The sequence below is a fragment of the Thunnus maccoyii genome, chromosome 19 (genome assembly GCF_910596095.1).
Source record: "Thunnus maccoyii chromosome 19, fThuMac1.1, whole genome shotgun sequence".
Lineage (NCBI taxonomy): Eukaryota > Metazoa > Chordata > Actinopteri > Scombriformes > Scombridae > Thunnus > Thunnus maccoyii.
In genome coordinates, this window is record NC_056551.1 from 20,703,863 (window position 1) to 20,729,137 (window position 25,275).

At 40.0% G+C, this 25,275-nt stretch overlaps 1 protein-coding gene across 1 annotated transcript; it reads right to left on the bottom strand.

Moving 5' to 3' along the window:
- Positions 1-2,829: 2,829 nt before the first annotated feature.
- On the bottom strand, positions 2,830-25,220 carry map1b (microtubule-associated protein 1B). The gene is made up of 8 exons (XM_042394351.1): positions 24,475-25,220; positions 22,085-22,186; positions 12,668-12,750; positions 11,682-11,822; positions 7,070-11,289; positions 5,997-6,940; positions 5,679-5,917; positions 2,830-4,953 (listed from the first exon to the last, which is right to left on the bottom strand). Exons 1-8 carry the CDS (start codon positions 24,656-24,658, stop codon positions 4,798-4,800), a joined length of 6,069 nt encoding a protein of 2,022 aa, XP_042250285.1. The 5' UTR covers positions 24,659-25,220; the 3' UTR covers positions 2,830-4,797.
- Positions 25,221-25,275: the final 55 nt, after the last annotated feature.

A 25,275-nucleotide genomic window follows, 5' to 3' on the forward strand; every position in this document is an offset into this window, starting at 1 on the left:
TTTTGCCAAAATGCGCTGTTCTTCGGAGTGTGGAACAAGTTGTTGAACCCACTAATGGGTCTGAATAAATGTAACCATAATGCAAATATAGATAGCTGTTGGCACAATGCTGCTGATGATCTTACCTAAGGAAATGATCCACAAGTCTCCTCTTATCCTGATACTGTGTTATTACACCATTATTCCACCTCACCTACCCCAAATGTGTTGCTACTTTGTTATCCATCATTCTTACAAGAAAGCAATAGCTAAATGAGAAGAGTTCACTAAAAAGTAGAGTACAGCCAGAAATGCACAGGTTGGTCAACTGATAATTTTTTTAAATTTATTTTTCTGGTTTGTTGACAAAATTGATGAACTTGAATTCTGTGTCCAATATTTGTTAGTTCTATAAGGATGCATGTCTCTCCCTCAGAAAATAGTCCCTGGGGAAACATTTGCTTTACACAGTAAATGATCAGTTCTTTGGTTTATAACTGTTGATGACTTTGTTAGTCATAGAAGCAGAACATTTTCGGGTGGGTGTTAAAAGCCAGTTATCATGACATGACCATGTGAATTGCTGTATCTTTCTGTGGGTCCTTGTTAATAAAAACATGTTTTTTTCTGAGAGAATTGTCATGTTTCCCTATTTTAAGAGCATGTGGTCTAATTTAGCTCCATAAAAACAAGAATTTTATAAATCTCATTTTAAGTAATTTGATGCTAAAAAAAAGTACGCTACTCCTTATCCCCTGAGTGATAATAGGCTTCTTTTGCATTAACTAGGCTTAATTAGATTGCTTTAAATTAGTGTCTTATTTTAAGATCTTATCTATAAGATTGTATGTGCTATAATGACAGTGGGACAGCCTGACTAATTTTAAGACATCTTATCAAGTAAAATTCACTGACTGCAATGCCAAATTTGCTTCGTTTTAAGTGGAAGCATGCTTATATCTAGAAAGTTTGGCCTTAAATTAGACATTAGCATTTTTGCATATTCATGTCAAATTTACTTTTCTCATGTTCTCATTTCCCCCTGACAAGTTTCATGTTCTGGATATCCTTATATATTTTTTAGATCAGTTAATATCTCATAAACTGCATATGTTTTATTTATTTGGTATGTTTTTTGGCGTTACTTTTCCTTTGCATTAGTAGCAGTAGTTTGCAGGTGTTTCCTCCTGGTACCCACAATAGAGGATATGCTTCGTAGTATTAATTATGGTAACATTCCTACTACTGAGGTGCTCCCAAGGTGCTGTATTTTGGCTGGATTGGCAGGATGAAATGCAGAAGAGATATTAAAACCCAGAGGTTAATAAAGAAACTTAGTTCCGCTGCTCTTATTATGCACACAAGATAGTTTTCCCCTCTGTTTTTCTATCATACATTTTTGTGAAGTTTCAAAGTTTATGAGGTTTTTATGAAGTTTATGATTCTCATAAATTATTTTGTCACTGTACAAAACACAAAGTAATATCCCTTCCTCATTTCTTCTCTCTGCTTCTCCAAAGAGAAATTATATTTGAAAAGCAGGCAACGTCTTTGTTTTACACACACTTACATCACTCGGACTAAACCAGGAAAACAGAGCCTCCAGTCTTTGTCCTCATCGTATCTCTCTGTAGGAACATAAATCCCCCGTCTGTCCTGTCTGGCTCTTAGGGACACTTGTCACCAAGGAGGCCAAAAGAAATGACTTCCCCCCTGGGCAACGTTATCGCTTATAGCCAATCATCCGTGTGCACATGACATTAACTTGGCAGCCACTATTCTGTTCTCTATCATTATAACAGGGGAGTTTATATCTGGGCAGCCAAGGATGTCTACTTGTGATTAACAGTTATATGCCAAATACTGATGTTTACTGTATTCCATAGTTCATAATAATATATGGAGCTAAGTTTAACTGAGAATACAACAAAAGTACTGCAGTTGATTCAGTGACCAATAAACATTTACATAAGGACAAATACTGTTACTGTTACAGTTGGATTTCTGTTAAAAGCACTGTGATCACCGTCCAAATTTGAGTCTGTTAAAACATTTTAGTGGTGCCGACAGTGTGACTGCACGGTTGTCAACGATGGTCGGTTAACTGCTTTGGTCCAGACTGAAATATAAAAACAACTATTGTATGGATTATCATGTAATTTTTTGTGCAGACATTCCTGCTTTCCAAAGGATGGAGCCTAATGATTTTGGTGGTCCTGTGACTTTTATTCCCATTTCACAAAAGCGATTTTCAAGCTCCGCTTACACGCAGATTGCAAATAATGCCAGTGCTCCGTTTCACAAATGTTTGTCTCTCGCAAATTGCTGATGAATATGTGTGTGCTACACTCCTCTTGCATTTTTATGCATGGGTTGTATATTTGATGTTTCAGTTTTTTTCAATATCACCATAACATTATAAAGAAATAACACACTGGCTTTATAATATATGAAATCATAACTTGGTTCTATAAGTAGATAAGAAGACAAAGACACAAATCCTTGTTTTTCACAACAGATTTTATTGTGGTCGTTTTTTGAATGTTTGTTCTTTAGTAGTGGTTCCTCTTACATCAGATTCTCCATATGGGTAGAGGAAATATTGCACACAAACATCAGAAAGCACTAAGGAATACTTTCACTTGAAACTAATTGCTATAGGTTACATATGAGTTTGGGGAAAGGGCAGAAAGGATGCAAGATCACAAGACAAATATACCATACAGCTGCAGACAAACGTTATTAAAGATCTCCCGAGAGAAAGATGAGGAGAAAAAGGCAGAGATAAGTAGACAAGAAAGAGAGAAAGGGAAGGTAGAGAAAGAAGACAGAAAAAAGAGAGATGTCACTTCAAGAGAGATGTCAGTTCAGAGTTTGTAGGTTTGGTGTTGATTGACAGTATGGTCATGGTGTTGTTTTAAGGTTCCCCTGCTGGAAAACTGGTCTATAGCGGTATCATGAACACCTTACGTCATTTAAGACATGTCTGGTGAGTTTGGTGAGTCGATTGAATAACCTAAATTACCAAAGTCTGTAATCATAGAGTTGTGATTTGTTAAATGTTCCTCCAGAAGTTGGCCTGTCAAAGTTGGTCTGTGGCCTCTGTACTGTTTGGTATGTGTCATTTTTTTTGTTTAAAGTGTCTAGTTTTTGTTTTACATACTTTCATCTAAAACACACAAGTCACTCACTCTCACCTTTGTGTGCTGCCCCTCTTAATACTACGCCTCTACCGGAAGCTGTTTCCTTTTCATCCTGACTAAAGAGCAAAAACTCTCATGTCACAAGAAAATTTCAGCCTCCCTTAAATGCTCACATCAACCTGAAAATCTGCACTGCACTGCACCCAAAATCAAGTTTCATATCGATACAGTGCATGGGCACCGCTGGAGTTAGTGTAGTATACAATGTCATGGCACAACTTGCAAAAATAATAAAATGCTCCTTACATTTATTTACTTAGCCTATATAGCCCTGTTGTTCTTAAAGTAAGTCTGAGCAAAATCCCCAATAAAAAAAAAGAAAATCCTAATGTGTCATAACTCATGCACATGTCTTCCAACCACTCCATTGGCCACAAAGCTATTTATAATTATAGTACAATGCTTTAGAAAAACAAGACATTTTAAGTTTTATGAAAATATCCTGCTTCACCAGCTTTACAATGGGAAAAGGCTAGCTCCCCCATAGCTCAATGATTACATAAAAAGAGGTATAAGAAATAAGATTTCATTGTCTCTTTTTGAAATAACTTAGAATCTGTAAATAAAACACGCAATTTGAAGTTAAACTCAACTGTCAAACAAAAGAAAAAGAAGCTTACATTGTGGAAAATGATACGATTTTACAGATGAGACACAGGCAAGGGAGGGCATTCGAAAAAACAAAAAACGTCTTTTTGCACAGTGTAAAAGGCTATCCGCACACAAAAAGCACAATAAGTTAACATAATAAATAAATATTCATACATCAGCAGTAACGTAAACCAGGCCAAATGGAAAAAAAACATTTTAAATCAAATAAAACCCAGCCATAAGGAACAGTTTTACAATGGTAGGGGCACTCTATTTTGCCCAGGATGAATATGAAGACATCATATTAATGCTAATCAATGATGAGTATCCCTTAAAGTTAATTTATATTTACCATCATTCAGCTATGTAACCATTTAACAGTCCTTTTGGGGTTGATTTACCTGCCTGCTAGTTGCATCAGTTCTTATACATTCATTTTGACATCCCTATAAGGCAAGAACAGAAATTGTGTTGTTTTATCCTTTGGTGTGGATACCGTAACAGCCATTATGTAAGAATATACCACATGAGGGGATGTTTTTGTTCCTGAAAGTACTTAAATTGGTTAAAAGCTCTCTTATAGTTTGATGTGGGGACACAAAAAAACCTCAATACATCAACATCATTACTTGAGCTGTTCTAGAGTTAGCATAATTGAACAATCATGGCTAGGCTAATTTTTTTGGTCTCTAATTTTTGTTCTAGTACAATCCATTTATACTTAAAAATTGGATAACACTTTGAGGATGTTGAGGATGTGTTACTTTATATATTTCATTCAGTGGCTACTCTAAAAAACATTGTCCCGTGCATGGAGCTCCTCAAAGCTAATTTGTAATAGTGTTAGTCCTCATTGCAGATATTTATCTTTTGGGGTTTAGTACACAAGTATCATTTTAGCATATAAGTGTTTAAGTGTCTGCTTAGGTTTTATGCTACATTGTTTTGTTTTATTCCTCAAATAATGATCCCTCACATAATTAGTCACTAGGCCTCCTGATCCACAATCTCTTGCCGAATAGGCCTACATCTCTATCTTACAAGCTGGGAAAGACTCATCCTGCATGACAACAGTGCTGCTGCTGGCCAGGACCATGATGTTCAGCTCCTGCTGCTTGTCGTGGGTCTGCTGGTACCACTCTCTCATCACATCAGTGTCATGGGTTGGGATAAGGGTGACCTGACGCCAGAGAGAAAGAGGTTTATAGGCTCAAGCATTCAGGAAAATCATTCTTTCAACCAAAATTATCTTTGTGTTTCTTCCTCTTCTTCCTACACCCCTCCTTCCCTCCAGCTGTCTTAAATGCTGATCATGCATCATAATCACATTACATCACATAATATTACATCTCATAACTTTATGGCTTTGGCTTCTTGAATATAAAAAATAAACACAATTTGACTGAAATGGCACTATAAAGTAGATGCAGCAACAATTCAATATTACTTCATGGATCCATGGAGAAATGGAAATAAAAGTTGTTTATATCAGTCTGTTAGATCAGTGGCAGGGCCATGATTTGAGGCTGGTTTATTCTGGTTTTCTTTGATTTAATTGAACTCTGCTATATACTCAAATCTACCTGGGAATAATGTAGGGAGACCAGAATTTTGAAAAAGGGACCACAGAGGCGACCAAAGTTCAATTATAAATCATTGCAGAATCAGTTCATAATTAATTAATCTATTGAACAAAATCTCTATACATCCAAACCTATTTGACACTAAGACTTGAAAAAGCCTCGAATTGAAGGTCAAAAGTGTAACCTATCTGTCTTCCTGTCAAATAAAACAAAACAAATAATATTTATGACCACAGAGCAATTTATACCAAATGCATATGGAGCTCTGTATAACAGTATCATATTATTACATATAATTATCATGTTAAATCTTGAAATTTACCTGCATATTGTTTCCCCACTGGGCCTTTCCTTCCAGCAGAGCATCAAGGACAGCCCTACTGGGCTCCTGAGCTGTCTGGTCATTGCCACTGACCACATAGTAAGAAGACCGCACACGCTTAAAGAACTCAGCATCCACATTCTTGGCACTGCAGTGATTGGGGATGTAAACCAAATCCATGTACATGGGAGGACAGTTGGGCAGAGCTGCCCCGCCTGATACCTTTCCACTGCCAGTACCTGAAAAAGGCAAAAATATGGGTAAATTATATGCAGGAAAGAAGCAATATAAATGAGGCAATGAGTAAATAGTACTCACCTGATGTGGCACTTTTCACACCTCTGGATGCAGAGGTATTGGTTGCATTTTTGGCATCTTTTCCTTCTCCGACACTCTTCTTAGGAGAGGCAGTCTTTGAGTCCTTTACTTTTGATAGACCAGTCTTCCTGGCTGGTGAGGAGGACTTTTTCAAGAGCTTTTTCTTCTTGGTCTTTTCTCCTCCATCTGTATTAGCATTGTGAAGGTTTTCTTCAGCCTTAAGGGCCTCCGGGTCTACCATGCAGACATCGTGCTGGCCTGAAGATGGAGCAGAGTCCCTGAGTGCCACTGGAGGAGGATCAGCATGCCTGTAGGTCAGGGTTCTGTCAGTAGGCAGAGTCTCAGAGTCATCCTCAGAATCAATGTTAGCATCTGCTGTAATGGAGGGGCACTCTTCTGTCCCTGGTGGAACATCTGAATCAGTCTGGGAGGGGGCAGACTCACTGATGGATGTGGGTGGGGTCTCCTCACATTGCTTAGTGGGAAGCTTGCCCCCTGGGGGTGGGGGCCCTCCTCCTGACTTGGCTAGAGGCTTCTCCTCCAAGATTTTACCTTCATTGATGAAATATTCAAGAGGGTTAGGATTGATGAAAGATGGGGAGAGTTCTGTCTTGGGGTGACGGTACTCACATGAAGTGACTAGACAGAGGTCGACATCTGTCTTAGATGGAGCAGAGGGGCTCTTCTTTGTGGAGTCCGGATCCATGGAGCCACAGGCAGAACTGTACTTACTCAGATCAGAGGAGAGAGGTAAATATGACGGGGAAGGAACTTTGGGGCTCACAGGGGATTTTGCTTCAAGTGTAAAATCCTCACATTTAAAGGGATTAGTCTCCTTTGCCGGGGAAACTGTCCCTTCTTTTGACAATGAAAAGGGGGGTGATGGGGAAGTAGCTTGAGGAGGTGAGGGTGACTTGTCATATTTCTGCTGTGTGTCAGATTTATCAGATTTATCAAATTTATCAGATTTATCAGATTTATCAAATTTATCAGATTTATCAGATTTATCAGATTTATCAGATTTATCAGATTTATCGAATTTGTCAGATTTATCAGATTTATCAGATTTATCAGCAATGCTCTCCATGGATGGTGAAATTGGGCTGGTGCTGTCTTTATCCGGGGGACCTCCCAGCACTGGGGATGGCTCACTGGAATGGGGAGAGTGGGTGAGAGAGGCTGCTTTTGGGGTGACTGGAGACCTTTCTGTCTGCTCAACCACACCAGGTGGCATTTCTGTCATTTGGCATGGGGTTGTAACAGAGGGAGTGGACTGAGATGCATCTGATGGCGTTGCAGAAGTGGCACGGGCAGAATCGCTGTCTTCAAAAAGCAAAGGTTTCTCCACTGTAGAACTTTTCACTCCAGATGGTTTTCCATCAGTTCCATCTGAGGGACTGTAGTCAACCTCAGTTGGGCCATTCTCTGTAGCACGTGAACTGCCTCCAACAGATGGGTGCTCTGGAGATTGCCTACTAAAGTCAAGGGCTAAGGAGTGGTCAGGGGACTCTTGGCCAAACTCTATTGACATGGTAGAGTGCTCTGGGGATTTTGTGTCCTGCATCTGTGCTCTACTCTTTGTCTTTGGTGAGATGTCTGGGGAGATGGACATGGGCCTGGGGCTATCTTCCTTGGATGGAGATCCCTCAGCCTCGTGAAAGGTGGTTGGGGTCTGAACCACAGACACAGACAGAGAGTCATCTACCTCTGTTGAGTGAGGAGAGCCTACCTCAGCATGAAGGGAAGGAGAATCAGTGGTGGGCTCTGGCAAGGAGCTAGTGGCCAGGGAGGCGGTGGACGCTGAAGCTAAATGTGAAAATGTGTCCTCTGCTACCACTTCCTCCAGAGGTGTACCTGACTTGTCTGATGTGGTACCCTCTGAAATGGACATTTTACTCTCTTCTTTGAATGCTGTGAAAGGACTGGTGTCTGACTCCTGTTTGGACATTAGTGTTGAGGAAAAGACTGAATGGCTGATTTCCTCAGTTTTCTTGTGATCTATATCAAAGGATAATTTTTCCTCTTTCATGGGGGATTCAGGCTCAGTTGGAGTGGGACTTTTTGGAGAGGACATTACTCTCTCTACAGGGGAGGATCTCTCTGGTTCTGGCTCACCAGGCTCTGGGGTAACCCTGTTGGAGGAGTCCTCTTTATCACTTGTGACCTCAACAATTATTGGACCCTGTGCCTTGTCTTCTGACACAGTTGGAAGAGCTCCTGCTTTTTCATCTACTGGAGACTGATAGTAAGGTGTATGACCAGACGACTGAGGAGAGTGTGCTCCTTCCCATGTCTTGTCATCTGGGCTGATGGAGGACTCAGCTATTGCTTTGGGACACCCTGCCAGAGTGGTAGATAGTTCTATTGGAGCAGCAAACACTGATGAAGAATCAAACTTGTCCTTGTAGTCCACTGAGGGAGAACGTACAAGAGGTGATGTTGTGGAAGTTGAACTGAGTTTAGCTGAGTCTGCATCATACTTCTCAATCGTTTCTTGAGCTTTGGCAAACCCTTCAACTTTCTCTTCAGAGGGAAAAACCTTGCAGAATTTATCCTCTTCCAGTGATGAAGGGGGAGATATTGTGGAAGCAGAGTGGTCGTAGTCATGGCCTTCTGTGGCATCACTTTGAGAGTGATCTGATCCCGACAAATCCTGAAGTGGAGAGGGCTTCTTCCTATCAAACTCTCCAAGTAGTGGGGTGCCAAACCTGCTGACATCTTGTGGAGGAGATTCAGTCTCATCGTTCATGGTTTCGTCGCTCATAATGTCCCTTGGAGTTAACATTTCATCCATAGGAGTAGGCACACTGGAGATCTCAATGGTGGACTGAGTGTGGGCAGAGGTGATGGTGTAATCCTCATGGAGTTCATCTCTGTTCTCTTCATCTGAGGCTGTTGAACTCCCAAAGCCAACTGGAATCATTTCATCATGGATAGATGCAGCCGGGGAAACAGGTGAGGACACTTTGGGTGAGGCTGATACAAAGATATTCAGTTTCTCAGTTTCTTTATCACTTATATGCTGATCTTCTAGAATTGTTTTAGTCACATCATTATCCTGAGCGCTATCTGCTGGTTTGACTTCATCAGTGTGTTTATCTTCAATGGGAGTAAGCTTTTCTTTATCTGATACCACTCTCTGTGGTTCGTAAACTTCTTCTGTTTCTCCCTTCTCTTCATAATCCCCTCCTTCGGATGTCTCCTCCATTACAGTGCCCTCATCTTCAAACTTCTCACTTACACTGCCATTGAGTTTTCCCTTAGGAACCTGTTCATCTGGAGTCTCTCCACTGTCTCCTTCAGCCTCTGTTGTGGTTATACCCTCATCCACAGACTCTAATGCCTCAGGTGACTCTTTAGTTTGTATAATTTCTTCATGTTGGATCGTCACAGCCTCTTCTTCCTTAGTATGTTGTACAGTCGCATCATCCTCCACCAACTCTTCTGCTTTGAGCTCCTCAAAGTCCTTAGTGAGGTCCTCTGGTGAGGACATCAGAGATCTCTCCACTTCTGCATCAACAACAGCAGCTGCAGTAGCTGCAAGTTTAGCACTGTCCACCTTTGTCTCCTTCTTTATCACCTTTGACTTTCCTTTCTCTTTTAACTTTGATGGGATTCCTGCTTCCTTCTTTGAGGCATCATCTTTCTTCAGGGGCTTTGGTTTTGGACTTTTTTCCTCACTCACGGTGGTCTTTTTTATGTCTTTAGACGGCCTTTTGACATCTTTCTTTTGCTCTTTCTTTTCTTCCTTCTTTTCCTTCATAGGGGAATCTTTTTTGACATCCCTTTTAATAACTTTCTTTGCCTCCTCTTTCTTCAAAATTTCATGTTTGGGTGTAATATCTTTCTTTGCTACTTCTTTTTTAACCTCCTTTTTCTTTTCCACAGATACTTTGGTCTCCCTCTTTGTAATCTTTTCAGGTTTGGATTTTAGTTCAGACTTCTTTTTTTCTGGAGTTTCATGTTGGGCTGTTTGCTCTGCCTTTGCTTTTGATTCTTTCTCAGGTGCCTTTGCTTTTTCCTTTTTCAGTGGGGTCTTTTCCTTTTTCTCTGTCTTTTGTGTTTTTTCATGAGATGATTCTGCATCTGTTTTTGCCTTTTCTGGTGCTTCCTCCTTTAAATCCTTCCTTATACTTTTGCTTGGTGATGGCTTTGGGGTGGACTTTAGGCTCTCTTTGCTGTCTGTTCTATGTTTCATCTTAGCTTGCTTTAGAGTTGGTGTTGATGGCACATTAGAGGACAATGCTTTTTGAGTGACAACTGCCTGCTTCAAGAAGTCCAAGTGCTTTAGCTTTTCTAAACCTTCAAAGATGTGATGCTGGGTGGCATTTCCAGGAAAGAGAACACGAACAACCTTATCTGAGGGATTTGCAGGGTGCCACACAATGAGTGAAGAGATAGAGGTCAAGTAAGAGACGGGGAATTCAGACTCTTTTCCATTTGGCAGCAGAATAGAAGCGGTGTCTTTTTCACTACCTGTCCACTGCTTCATAAAGTGTTGCATCTCCTTGCTGTTCTTTGATGGATTAAGCACATACATCTCAAGCTTCCCCACGCCCATTTTCTGGAAAAGTATGATGGGTTCTATAGCGTTTCCAACAGGCCTTTGCAAAGGCTCTATCCTCAAATTTAGCTTGGTGAGGAATTGTTGAGTGAATGCTGCCTCCTCAGCATTCCTCCGCACTCTGTAATTGGGTTCAGAGTTATCCAGGTTTTCAGGAAGATTCACAAACACAACACCAATATCTGGTGAAATCATGTTCTTCACCCAATCACTGTTAGCTGTTGAACCTTGTGACTGTTCCTCCTCAAGTTCTGCAATCTTCCTTTGCAGCATGCTATTGATGCCTGGTAGGTTGTCATCGCCAATGTGGGTCAGGAGGATGGAGTCTACCCGGTCCAGATGTCTCACCAGCTTCCAGAAGCATGACTTCCTGTCTGAGCCACCATTAATGAGCATGTTGAAGCCATTGACAGCAAAGAGAGCGGAGTCGCCGCGACCACCAGGGAAAATGTAACAGCATGGTTTGGAGAGTTTGAGGAATCCACCAGAGGTTGGTGGTTCTAACATGTCAAAAGGAGATGGGATCTCTACTGATTCAGATAAGTACTCTGTGAACTCTGAGAGGCCCTCCATTTCAGGGAGTATGGAAGGGGAGTTCAATTTCATGTTAATGAAGTCCTGCAGGTTGTGTTTGTCCAAGTTGGTATTCTTCCAGTCACCTTGTTCAGGGCAGGAGAGTGTAAGGTTGGCTTTGTTTGCTGGGTGAATGGTGCTGAGCAATTCACCAATCTGGGCATGAGAAAAATTAAGTGATTTTTTAATATACTGGAGTCACTAGTGGAATGAATGATACAATGCAATCGTTCAATATGTGTGTAGGTACATAGTGTATGTGCTATCTGTATGTGTCAGTAATTCTTAAGTCTATTAGGAAATGCTAGAATGGTAGCTTTTTGGGAGTGCAACGACTATACATTTTTAATTTATCCAACATGCCATGAAATGGTTTAGAAAAAAATCCTCATCCAATCAGAGGACCATGGAAGCCTCCATTAACATAAAAAAACAAAATTGTTTTTGTTTTTTTCATGGCAGCAACATGTGGAAAGTATAATCATAGGTATATCATAGGTAATGGAAGATTTTGTGTGCTTGCAAAAACAATCCTTATGTTGCCTCACCTCTTGGTCAGCAAATATGTCTATGAAGTTGGAGAAAGAGAAAGATCCAGACTGAAGAATCAGCTCCCCAGTGTTTTCAGAGCATTGGCCTGAGAGGACCAGAAGTTTGTGTCTTGCAGAGTCTGAGATCATCAAACGAGCCTAAAAATGAAAAGAAGAAAATGATGTTATTTTGTATGCCCGAGAGGCTGAAAGTAGATAAACTGTAAATCAAAGAAACTTGGAAGAAAAGTAACAATTTATTTATTGCAACTACTATACAATAATAATATTACTGGCTGTGGAGACAGGGAATACAACGCCTTGCTGCCGCAGCAATCAGCTTAATGATTTAGTGTATTTGAAATATCACCAGTTTCACAATCACTCAAATCCATTAGCTAATTAATTGACTTGTACTCTTGCTGTCCACTCTGCTAAGTTGCCTTTTGTCCCTCTATCTCTAGGCCTCCCCCACCACTTTCTGTTGGTCTTTTTTTTTTTTCAACTTCAGCAACATCAGCTGTTCTGGGCAGCTGACCGGATCGATCCTGCTGTGCTGTGAGATATTAATGCACAGTTTGACTGCAGACATGGCTAGCGGGTGGAGGCAATGCTGAGAAGAAGCAGTTACACAAGAGAAAATATTGTGTCATCTTTGCTTGTATCTCATATCAAAATGCAGCAAAAGCTTTGCTGCAATAATAAAAGGGTAAAAGGCTGCACTTGTTATTCTAGCAGTATATGAAGCATTAGTCTGGTCCCCTGGGATTCTAATTATTCCAATCAACAACAACAAACAGCAGTTCATATTACAAGGATGGATAATTGGCCAAACATGGTGGACAATCAAGGCTGAATAATAATCCTTTTTAAGTTGTAATATCTTTGTAAATGTGTATTCAATGGATTTATGAATCATCCCTCTCTAATAGGAGAATATTAGATAAACGTTTCAGTAAAACAGAGCTTATAATAGTATAACTGATCATTATAGTTCATTTTACCTCAATACTGACTGCTTCATCTGAAGGGTTGATAAGTACCACCGTCTCCAGGACATTACTTTTGTGGTGAAGAATTCTCTGCCCTGCAAAAGGAAAGAAAGAAAAAAAAAAAACTTAATAGGCACATAATTTCATTATACCAAGAATTAGGATTGTTATAAATGTCATGCCTGTAAATTATATTGTCGATATGGTGCCGGCAAACACTACTAATTTTCTTCTGATGTATCACAATAAATTAAATGTGCATATTAACTAAAGAAAATTATTCGAAATGTGCTTGAAAACATAAAGACACAACTAATCCCTCTCTGGAAACATGATGCATTGCACAGTCGAATAGAAGGACTACTACTGCATTTATTTTGAGTAATTTCTGGTCAGTCTGGACATGCCGTTCTTTATTTTTTCCAACCACCAGTAGACCAAAGAATATCAAAAATTCTCGTATATTACCTCTGTCCTTTCTAGTATGACTTTGACCAAAGTAAACCTCACAATATACTAATTATTGTAACACAAAACCACACGCACAAAAGATAAAGACAAAAGAACATACAATATTCACTTTTTTTTTGAAGCATTCACATTTGTGTTTGTATAATCCTATTGACTACCATAGTATTTTGTACTCTTTTAATGTGTAATTTTCTTATTATTTTATTATTTTACTTATCTGCCCAGGGATACGGGCAGAAAATAGCAATTTGCTAAAACCTGGTACATTATATCTCTTGTTGTTTGAAGGTTAATGTTCTTTGTACATTGTCTCTGAAACAAGATATGAATTTAATCTTTATCTGGTTAAAATTATCCCTCATTATGACTCTGATTACAAAGTCATAATGATTCTCAGCTCCTCTGGTTCCTGTAAGGGGCAGGGCTCATCAACTAAATCATCAAACACAGACAATCTGGCAGTTCCAATATGGCTGTGTAAATGTTAATGGTCTCTGCAGAGTAGAGCTCTTTATCGCTAAGATGGATATGAAATCTCTAGAGATGAAAGTATAACAACCTTCCTATACCCTGAATCCCAAACCTTGGCATTAAAACCTTTTTCAAGATTAAATTCCTCCTCCATCATCCTTTGTTATAAGACATCTTCTAACCAAACTCCATATGGCTGTTGTTTTGAAAGTACAGTAAGATTTTTTGTAGCTTAATTAAATAATGTGATATAATATGTTTCCTCTATTAATTAATTATGTATTAATTTATTGAAATGGAAAATATCTATCTGGGGTTAATCAATATAACCTAAACCTGCTATGATTTAATCTTTGGACTCTTGGGGGCAATACAAAATGCTGTAAACAATGACATTATCACCTTGTAAAGCTGATATGGTGAACATGTTAGCAATGAGTGGTTTCTTTACAAATCTTGCAAATACCTATAGCAAAACATCAGAATTTATGTGGAGTTATGTTTTTGGCTACCAAACAAACGTAAATCCACTTTTATCTTTGTTTGTGTCTCTATCCACTCTTGAGGGAAATATTTGACCCATTAGCTGCTAAACACTCATTGCTAACTTTGTCTGCCTGATGTTTGGTTCTGAACACAGCTGCGTGTTGCTGAAAACCCATGATGATGTCGGATTGTTTGCGCATAACCACAAACGTAGCGTTTGTTGCCTAGGTTGTTCACGTTGTCCACTCACATATTTTGGATGGGATTTGGGCTCAAACATGTACGGATGTATTTGAGAAGTTTGCATTTTGAGTAAAGAACAAAAAAAGAAGTGAAATCTGATAACTATTGTTTGTTTATGTAGGAACTGCCGGAAGTCAGTTGTGATGCAGCTTCTGAAAACTGGCCAATCAGAGTGGGCTCAGTGGGAACGGGGCCTTAAAGAGATGGCAGCTAAAATGGCCTGTTTCAGACAGAGGCTGAACTGAGGTACTGCATAAAGGGCCAGTATAAAATAAATAAGGAGCTCCAGTAGAGCCCCAGAATAAAAATTTAGACCTGGAAATGTGCATGATATGTCCCCTTTAACATAAACATATTGATTAGTGCAGCTTTAAAGCAATGATACTAAAAGCTTGATTAGAAATCATTATAACATGTCAGAAATGAAAGAAATAAAAACAAATAAACCTTGACTTCTCTAGTTGGACTGAATGCCTCTGAGATGAGGAACAATACAAATGAGAAACAATGATTATTTGCCCCACTGGTAGACCCAATAATTGTTTGGCCTCTCTCTATAATGGGGAATGGTTTGGTCTACCACACGCAACATGAGCAGTGGGGTGTGACAGGCTCATAATCAATCGTACTAGGTTTTAGATGAATGATTATGATAACGACTTTGATCCCACTGTGTCTCTGTGTTTGTGTCTCTGTGTGTATTAGGGGGTATTCTGTTGGTACAGCTGATGCGACACTGACAGGGTATCTCCAGCATTATCAATCACCTACACATCAAACTCAATCTGTCTTTGTTTCTTCTTCTTGTTATCTAATTTCTTTTTTTAAATCAATTAATTCCCCTAGAGGTAACTGAGAGGACACAGGTTTTATTTTGTTCATTTAGATCAATTTCCGCTGGTGAAACAAAGGAAATCCTGCCACCAGAATTCATAGGACAAGAAAAACAAGAATATGTTCCTTGTGAGATTCAGAGGGCAATAAGGTGTTGCTTGGATATCAGTTTTAAATTCAGAAGCACAATATTCGAAGATAGAGCTTGCCTCGTCTCTAGAGACGTGATACTGCAGCAGCTATCTGGCTGCTGGGCCAATTCCTCCATACATATTTCATATAGCAGATTCTCATCATGGAGCACATAGCCATTAACCCTGCCACTTCCCACTCCCAGAGGGCTGTCACTCCATATGGAAAAACTCTTTCATTCACTGCTTTTAACAGTGATGCGGCTTGCACACAGTATGACTATTAGCATTTAATATTCTGGGGAGTTCAGTGAAGGTAGAAATAATGACACTTGGTGTCATTAGTTTCCAGGCACGTGTCAACCCTTTAGCAGTTAACCATTTTGTGAAAAGAGGGTCACACTCAGAAATATATCATTCACTTGATTTAATTGTTCATCAGATGACAGATGAATGATTAAATCAAGTGAATGATATATTTCTGTGTGTGATCCTCTTTTCACAGAATAGTTATATGCATCTAGGATAATGGACCATGTGATCAGAGCGCAGTGGCATCCCTGCAGACAGAAGCACTTCCAATATTGCACTCCATTTGTTTTATGGAGTTAGTTGTCTGAAGGGAAAAATATTTTCAGTATGACTTTAATTTCAAGTTTTAAATTTTAAGCAAAACTAAAAAATGAAGGTACCACAGGTTAGAAGACACTTGAGATTAAAGTGTTGATAAATTATATTAGATTATATGGACAAGCAAAAAATATTGCCTCAAACATAAAATAAAGCTGAAATATTTATTTTAAAAGCAATTCAGCCTGTGAGTCCACTTGTTTTCCTATTAAATTAAAGTTAAATGATGGTCATGAGAGTATATTTTCACGTTTCCATGATTTTTTTCTATATTCAAGTGACCATTTTGTGATATTCTTGCATCGTCCTTTACAGAGATAAAACTACTGTACGGTGTAACTAGGCGAACATTTTTTTTTACAGTGGCGGAGGCTATGATTGTATTAGTTTTATACCAGATGTGACACTGGTGTTCTTTTGTACATCTGTTCAGAGTGTGTGCTGTTTTACCTGATAAAGGATGAAGGTTTAAGACCAAAAACTCATGCCTTTATTTTCATTGCCCTTGAGAGTGTGTTGCACCTTTTGTTCCCCATATGGCATCGTATTTAACAAGTCTCAGCTCCTCATGTAAGCCTACTCCCTATGCATGTGCATTTTATCAGCAGTTTGAAGTAGATATTTGTGTCAGCATCATACCAAGATCATCAAAATCCCAGTTGGGAGAAACCAGCTTTACTGAGCTTTGTTCTGAAGAGGCAGCAGTCTTAAACTGATGACCAGAGCTCCTCTGAGGAAACAGTACTCAGTGGTCTGTGCAATGAGAGAATAATCAATCATGCAAGTCTATTGCTCATCCTGCCTGTGCGACTGTAAACAAGCCATATCTGCAATTGCTAATGTAATAGAAAAGCATCTTGTTTCCCTTTGTCTCTCTGTGTGGGTTACACCCTGCTTACTGGTCTATTCTACCTATCTGATGAAATGGAAAATTTAGCAGTTCCTACATGAAACACAGGGCAACCACCATTAGCACCACCATGTATCTACGCTAGCTCGTCAAAAAATGACAGATTGGTCACTGGAGCTTGCTTGACCCTGACAATTACCTTGATCAATATAAAAATCCTTAACGCCTGGTGTGTCTCTCTCTCCGCAGGAGGTGAAGTAATGTGACATGCATCATTGAGCATTCTCCTTCTGGCTGAATAGAAAGTGCAAGACTGGTATAGCCTGCCTGTCACAGGCTGAACCAGACACGGGAACATCAATGTGGATGGCGCTGTACCAAGAATAGATCAGTGGAACAACTACATTCAGTGCCTCCTTCCTTTTGCATCAAAAAAGACCTTGCACGTAAGGATGATAATTTTAGCTCCTCAGGTGGATCCCCTGCATGTGTCAGCACTATGTCCTCCTCTTCACTGTCAATTCCCTTTCCACCATTGCAGAATAATTGACCCCGGTGACTTTCAGTGGCATAGATGGGGGCCCCTGAGCACAATTTTCAATGTCACTTGTTCCCGTGTCCCCATACAACTGGCCTAAAAGGGGAACTAGCGTACATATGGAGCTAATGGCACTGCCATCGCTGTTAAGCCGGTTGACTCACCAGAAAAGTCAATCACTGGTGTCGTAGTATTAATGCCTTTCAGTAACATCTGGCTTTAAACTCCTTTACAATCATTATCTTTAGGAATTAGCCTCTCAAACCGAATGACAGCCTGGCAGGAGAAAGACACTAATGACTAGATTATAACCAGGGGCATATGATAATATTCACACCACACCCAGTAGTTACCAGTAATTATCTGCTTTGGCTTTTATGTTTCTGATAAGACTATTGGTGACTACCTAAAACTACTGAATGACACTTATTAAAGGATAGGTTCACAATTTTTCAAGTCTGTCTTAAAACTATAGTCAGGTACCCAAATTAACATTGAAACAGGTTTTGCTAGCTGTAATCATTCCTCCTGTTCATCCTGGCCATTAAAAGATCCCTTCCTAATGTGCTTTCAGTGTAAGTGATGGGGGACAAAATCCACAGTCCTCGTTTTGAGCGAAAATGTATTTATCTGAAGATAATATGAGGCGTCAGACATCGGAGTTAGCTAAATAAAGTGGATATCTTCCACAATTAGTCTTTTTAGTAAAAAAATCCTTCTTTGTGTCTTCACGGACAGTGTTTTCCTGTTCAGCTGCAGTGAAAGGATTGTAACAAAAAGAGGGAATTTAGGACTGAAAAGACTGTAACTTTGACAGATATTGACTTGATTTTACTAATTTGGATGGCCGAAGCCTTGTATTAGCTTCACTGGTCTACTAGCTTCACTGCTAATATGTGGTGTTTTCTAGCTGGAAGGAACCAAGTAAGCCTAAACAGCGAGGGGTGGCAGTGTGTTTACCTTGCGAGGCAGCTAGATTTGCGACATCACGAGATTACGTGAGAATCCATCAGGTCAGGCTTCAAGTTATCAGCGTTCCATGAGGATTCTTGCATGATCTTGTCAATCCAGCTGTCTCGCAAGGTCAGACGGTGATGGACAGTGATAGACAGATGGTTCATCTAATCACCTGCAGAGTATTTTTTGAAAGTGCCTGCCCTTTTCAGCTGCCAAGAATGGCCTCTCAGATGGTTCTGGGTAACAAACCATCTGGCGCATCAGGTTAGCAGTGTGTAGTAGGCAGAGTAAAATATAAATAAAAACATACAGAAAAGATACTTTTTTGTATATACTATATTATTAAGGCTAATTAATAACACTTGAAATAGAATGGAAGCAGAATTTAACTATTTCTAAAGCCATCCAATCTCTTTGAGCGCATGTCTTCCAGCTATGAACATGAGGGGTAATGCAGCTTGAATAATGCATGACTGATCAATTAATCGGCTGATTCACAGCTATAGAATGTAGCAGGTTAGACCGTTTTGTAGATGTCAATTGAAAACAAGATCGTATTTGTGAAAAATGTTGAGATTATCAGGAGGATCTTTATCTTAGTCAACACAGGTCTTAATTACTATTGATCACAAACTGCAATATTGTCTTCAACAAGGGATTTGTGGGTTTAGAGACGGCCTTTTAACTCTCCAGTTGCTTTTTAGGCTTCAGTGCTGTCTGCATTGAAGGCAGAGTTCTGGGAAATCTATATGTAACCAGAAGTATCATATATCCATCAGAGAGACATCGGGGGTCTCCTGTCTTGACCCTTTTTCCTTCTTTATTCCTCCTCACTGTGGGGTCCAGGCTTCCTGTTTGTGTGGAAGTGCACTAATGCAGTATGATGGATGGCATGTCGTCTATCAAGCAGACAGATAATTGCATTTGTCTTTCTCCGCCCAATACCACCTGCTGGTTAGTGTTTTCCTGTGAGCACTCAGCCCTAACCAATGACTGCACCGCCGGCTAAAGGTAAAAATAAAAACCTCAGCATATAAAGATTTTATTAGAGATATGTTTTGGGGCATTTTTGCCTTTAATCAGTAGCTGATAGTGAAGAAACTGACAGGAAACAAGGGGGAGAGAGAGGGGTATGATGCAACAAGGGTGCCCTGGCAGAATCAAACTGGGGACGTTGCAGTTATGTGGCATGCTCTGATATTTTATTGATTTTATTGGTCTTTACTACGTGCTGATGTTGAAATTCACTGTATTGTATATAAAGCCAGCAGCTCAGCTCCCTAATCAACCATCTTTATCCTGGAAAAATCCAGTTATTGTTTGATTGATGTTTTGAGCAAATTCACATACTTAATGGAATAGTTTGATATTTTGGGAAATACCCGTATTTGCTTTCCCACTCTTATATCTATCCATTAAACATAAGGCTACAGCTAGCAGCTGGTTAGCTTATGAAGACTGGAAACAGGGGGAAACAGCTAACCTGGCTTTGTCTGAACGTAGGAAAATCTACCTACGTACCCACTAGGAGAAATAACAAGACTTCAGTAAGAAACAGTCCTGCACATAACCTCCCATAAAACCACAACAAATGGTTCTTACACTTTTTGGTTTTGTATCATCTCTTCTTGGATTAAAGAGAAGAGATATAACGTGTTAATTTAGCCTAAAAGAGAGTTCAGAAGACTTAAAGAAGTTACAATGTCAGTGGATTTCTTTACCTTCATATAGAGCCAGGCTAGCTGTTTCTTTTTATGCTATGCTAAGCTAAGCTAACTGGTTGCATGCTGTAGCTTCATATTTAGTGTGTGAACAGGAAAGTGGTATCAATCTTCTCATCTAATTCCCGGAGAAGAAAGTGAAGAATCCCAAAATTTTATACAGTGATAATTATCAATTTTATATTTATAGATTTACACTTCTAAGAAGGGAAAATAGTCATAACTTTATGCGGGGTAACTGTAAACTTTAAAGTACAGATTCATGATTTTTTTTTTGTCGGTCTTAAAGCAACAGTCAGGAGCCCAAATGAACACTGAAACTTTTTTTTTTTTCTGTATTCTTTCCTCCTGTTCATCCTGCCCATTAAAAGATCCCTTCCAAATGCATTTACAAAGTAAGTGATGGAGGACTAAATCCAGTCCTTGTGCTTGAGAAAAAAATGTATTTAAAAGTCTGTCTGAAGATAATATGAGACTTCACTTGTCTGAGTTAGTCAAATAAATCATCCGCAGTTACAGTCTTTTTGGTAAAAAATTCCCTCTTTGTGTCTCGACGGACAGTGTTTTCCTGTTCAGCTGCAGTGGAAAGATCATGACAAAAAGATGGAATTTGGCACTAAAAACACTGTAACTTTGAAAGATGTTGACTGGATTTGACGAGTGTAGATGGACTTTAAATACATTTTGCACAGATGCAGGGCTGTGGATTTTGTCCCCCATCAATTACATTGAAAGTGCATTATGAAGGGATCTTCTAACAGCCAGTATGAACAGGAGGAATGATTACGGCAAGAAAAACGTGTGTAAATGTTCATTTGGGCACCTGACTATTGTTTTAAGACAGATTTGAAAAATTGTGAACCCATCCTTTAAAGAACACAAAACCAAAAGTCAATGTCGAAGCAAATGTAGTTCTCTAGGAAACCCTTCATTAGGCAGTTCATGTATTTAAAGTTCAAAACACAATGAAAATGCTCCCCTTGAGAAAGACACTTGGCAAAAAGCCTGAGGCATTGAATATAAGAGAACAGCATTATTCCACTTTTACTGTGTATGCAGCATCGACTCTCAAAGTCTTGGCTTCAATAATTCCCTTATCAGAACTGCATTTCTGTTTCAGTGTCGCAGTTTATTCCCCACTCACATCTATCCTCACCCTATTCTTTTCACCCAACCTATGCTTTGCTCTTTCCTGGCTCGTCCCCTCCTCCCTTGCTCCCCTTGTTTGCCTTTCTCTCATCCTCCCTCTGTTTCCAGCGATTCCCTCCTCACCCTCTCTGTTCCCTGAGTCCTCTCTGTTCCCCTCCCTTCTTTACTTTCATGAACAGACACTTGCCATTGGGGATTCTACACTGCTAATTACTCCCAAATCAACTGTGCATCTACTACTGGGTTGCAAGGCAACAGCACACAGGAGGTAGAAAGGGAGAGAACAATGGAGGATGGGAGGAAAGCCAAAACAAGAAAGGATGAAAGGGAGTAGGGATTTGGAGTCTCTTTGAATGCTACTACTGATAATTCACTGTGTTTTACCTCCTGCAATTCTAAGATTATACATAGGAATAATGAGGCATTAAAATAAAACTACTTGATTTAATCTGCAGCAGCTTTTGTTGCCTGGATCAATCTATTGTGAATCTAACCAAGTAGAAGCCCTGCCGGTTATATCCAATATGGAGCAGATCCAAGCAGAGGCTTTAACTGCTGCTGACCGTCAAGGCCATACTGCCCACTGGCAGACCACATGTCCTGCCACTCTGGATCAGTTCCATCTTTATAAAGCCGCTTCTTCATCTTGCAACTGATACAGCAATAAAGGCACCATGCAACAAAATGCTGATAGGGCGTATCCAGGAATCGGTAATGAAAGCCGTGCGCTTAGTACAGTATACTGCAGGGAAGTTATAGCTGACTGTGATGCTGTGACGCTGCTGCTGATAAGTGTGTCGCAGATTCTGTTTAGGATGCAATGGAAGCTGTTGGGAACATATTATAGCGTTGTCACATCATAAAACATAATTATCTCATTCTGGAGTGCATGGTTAACGTATATGGTCGTTTAATTTTGAGGACTTGTTGCTTTTATTCCCAGTTTACCTTTGACATCTGCAGAGAAACGAGCTGAGTGTCTGGAGACAAACAGCTTGAGTTCCTGGTCCAGGTTGCAGTCAATCAGGTTGGTGTCCCATGATCGGATCCCTGCAAGATAAACAAAAACACACACAAATCAACAAGAAAATAAAAAAAGAGTAAGGGGAAGGAAAGATACCAGCAAAAAAACGAATGAAACAAAAACGCATGTTAGCTCTGCTGTCTGAAAATGAATCAATACTTGGCAACAGGTCCAAACTCTAGCAAATGTGCAAAGTCTCACCCTCACCCACACATCTATCTCATCTGATCCTTTAACCTCCAGTTCACTGGAAAATCTTAGAGTGATAGACTTGTTACTGGTTTGGCATGAGAAAAGTAATCTATAATAGGAAATATCTATAGCCCTGTTACTGCTTTGCCACAGGCCAGACACACTGAGCTGAGTCATGCAGTATCTCTCTCTCCATAATTACGCAGAGTAATGGCCTAATGAAGGCCTCTGCAAATTTAGGGGATGACATAAACTGGGAATTGAGACAAAAGGAGGTTGTTTTTCCTCTGAGGTAAACTGCACACCAAGCTGCAAATAAAAGTGTGTTTCTTATCAGAGAAAGCATATTAAAATAGTAGGTCTAAACGTTAAATAGAGGGTGTGGCTCTAAGATGAGATCATTAATAGATTAGCGTGGGCAATTATGAAGATAAAATTATATTCTTTGTCCCATAAATAAGCTACTGAAGGAACAAGAATGATAAGAAAATAATAAGAAAAATAAGAAAATAAAGTAGGTTTTGAAGAGCAAACTTCAGTCTCATCTATCACGCCAGCATGGACAAAGTAGACCTTAAAGTTCCCCGAAATTTGAATTATCTAATTAACAATTAAACTGTTTAGGAAGATTCTGTGATACGACCAAAATCTCCAGAACAGGTAGCTACTAAATAGACCTTGAGGTGAGATTGTTTTCAAGGTCAATGAATGAAAATTAATATAATGAGAGGGGAATGAATTGGACTGTGATTGACTCCAACAGGTTAAACCCAATCAGGTGGTAAACATTATATTTCTCTATACAAAGCAGCATTTTTACGCCCTTAACAGAGTGTCACACACAATCTGTGCTTGTTTTTGTCTGTGAAGCAAACTGCAGGAGAAATAAAAAAGTCAACATTTCCTCTTTCAAAGCCACTTTGTTGGCAACAGCCACCTGATGTGTTTTCCTTCTGCCCAAAAAAAAAAAAAAAAAAAAAAAAAAAAAAAACCCACTCAATTTTACATCCACACAGTTACTGCGCCACAATCTGCTCTTCATTCTCCTCTCACACAAACAGTACACTCAGGCCATGGAGCCAGACCACTACAGCAGCTGTAGTGTTTCTAAATCGCTCTGCTCAATTTGAAAATCGGTCCTTGTGGCTTTCCGTAGGGACCGCAGTGCGGACCGAGCCACGCCCACCAACCGGTGTGGGGATGAGAGAGCTGGATGCGGGATGATGATGATGACGATGATGATGGAGAAATATTCCCACAGGATAGAAAAGGGAATTAATATATATTACTATCCCATTACCAAAGACAAACAGCCATTCTAGTCTCAGAACAGTGAGGGTATTGATTCGCTTTTTTTTTCGGCGCAGACAGGCCTCCTTTCACAACAACAACACAAAAGGAGAGAGAAGCTGCTGTAAACCCCGTCCTCTCTCCTCTCCTCCTGGCTGTAAATTGATGCGTGGGACCCTCTGCTCTCCTGAAACAAAAGCCTGACGCACCTGAATATAAACCTCGCAGGAGGAAAAACACAGCTGCACCGGAGCCAGAGAAATGCGATACGCTGCATTATTGACGCATAGTCCAGATTTAATGCTGAATCATTGCTGTCAGCTTTATTAGAAGACCTGGCCCCACGTGTGTGGATGACAACACGGGGCCTATTGGTATTATTCATCAAACTGAGAGAGAAAAAAAAACAAACAATCATGCTGAACTAAACTGCTCATTAACACAGTGGGTGGGTGGCGAGGAAGACCTGTGCGTTAAAAGATGCGCGAAGTGTTTTGGAGGCCAGATGTGGCGATGGCTCATGGTGATATTACTGGGAGGGGCTGTTCAATAGCTCTATTATAAACAACCTCACTTATAGTTTCTCATTAAATAAGGTTAAGACGTTATTAATAACTAGTTAATAGCCTATGCGTAATTCGCTCAAGCGTAATGCGTAAAGTTTGGCGTTACAAACAGGTGCATCAACATCCTATATAAACATCCTATATAACTTAAACGAGCTATACGGCGAACTTTTCAGTCATACGTGTTTTCATCTGTTCAAGTAGTTATAAAGATGTTAAGTTCAGCTCCCGGTGGCCTACACCCACCTCACGAAGCTCCATCTTACCTTTTTCTATGTCCGCAATGGCACACTTGAGGTGATCCTCTGTTATGATCTCCCCGATAACCACCAGCAGGTAGAATTTGCTGTCGGTGAAGTGTTGTGCGGGGCTAGAGGATGTCGGAGATGCCCCGGTGTTGCTTTGACCGCCTAAAGTCTCCATATCGGCAGATTCTACCAGGGTGGCCATCCTCTCTCTGTCTCTGTCTCCTGTATACGCGCAGGATCCCAGCAACAGCAGCAGCCTCCTCCCTTTTATTCGCTGCAGCAGTCAGAGCACCGGAGTGGTCTCCAGACATACAAGTGAAGCCTTGATAGGAGTGGCCCTAGCTTTTTATACCAGCAGACATTGTGTCATATTCGGTAACCGGGGAGAGGAGAGGGCGCCCGGTTTTTTCGCATACTCACTCCACAGCTGATGTCATCCGCAACGAATCAAACGCCTCCGGAAGTCACTGAGATTTGATGCTTTGTGCTGTACATATTCAAATAATTTGCTACACTATACTCAGACAGCAACAGCTGAGAAACTATTTTTGACCCACTGCTTATTAGACATAATTCTACTACTCCCTGCAAAAAAATGACTTGCTTTTAAGATTCTTTTCGGGTATTCAGAGGTCTGTGATGAAGTAATCTATATTCAGGGAAGGAGTAATGGACTGTAATGCAGCAGGTACTCTGACTTTCTCTTTTTCATCTCAAAGATTAAAACAAAAAACTTGTGGTGAAGCCATGAACATTCTCCAAGTGACAAGGCATTACGTGCAACAATTTTGCACGTAAAACCAGATAATGGTGACTTGT

What these genes read in the sequence shown, in the direction of transcription:
- map1b (XM_042394351.1), bottom strand. Translation starts at nt 24,658, where the DNA reads ATGGCCACCCTGGTAGAATCTGCCGATATGGAGACTTTAGGCGGTCAA. An exon ending in CCATCCATGGAGAGCATTGC is followed by an intron (nt 6,941 to 7,069) that starts TGATAAATCTGA and finishes TGATAAATCTGA; the next exon opens with TAAATCTGACACACAGCAGA. An exon ending in TGTGAAAAGTGCCACATCAG is followed by an intron (nt 5,918 to 5,996) that starts GTGAGTACTATT and finishes TGCCTTTTTCAG; the next exon opens with GTACTGGCAGTGGAAAGGTA.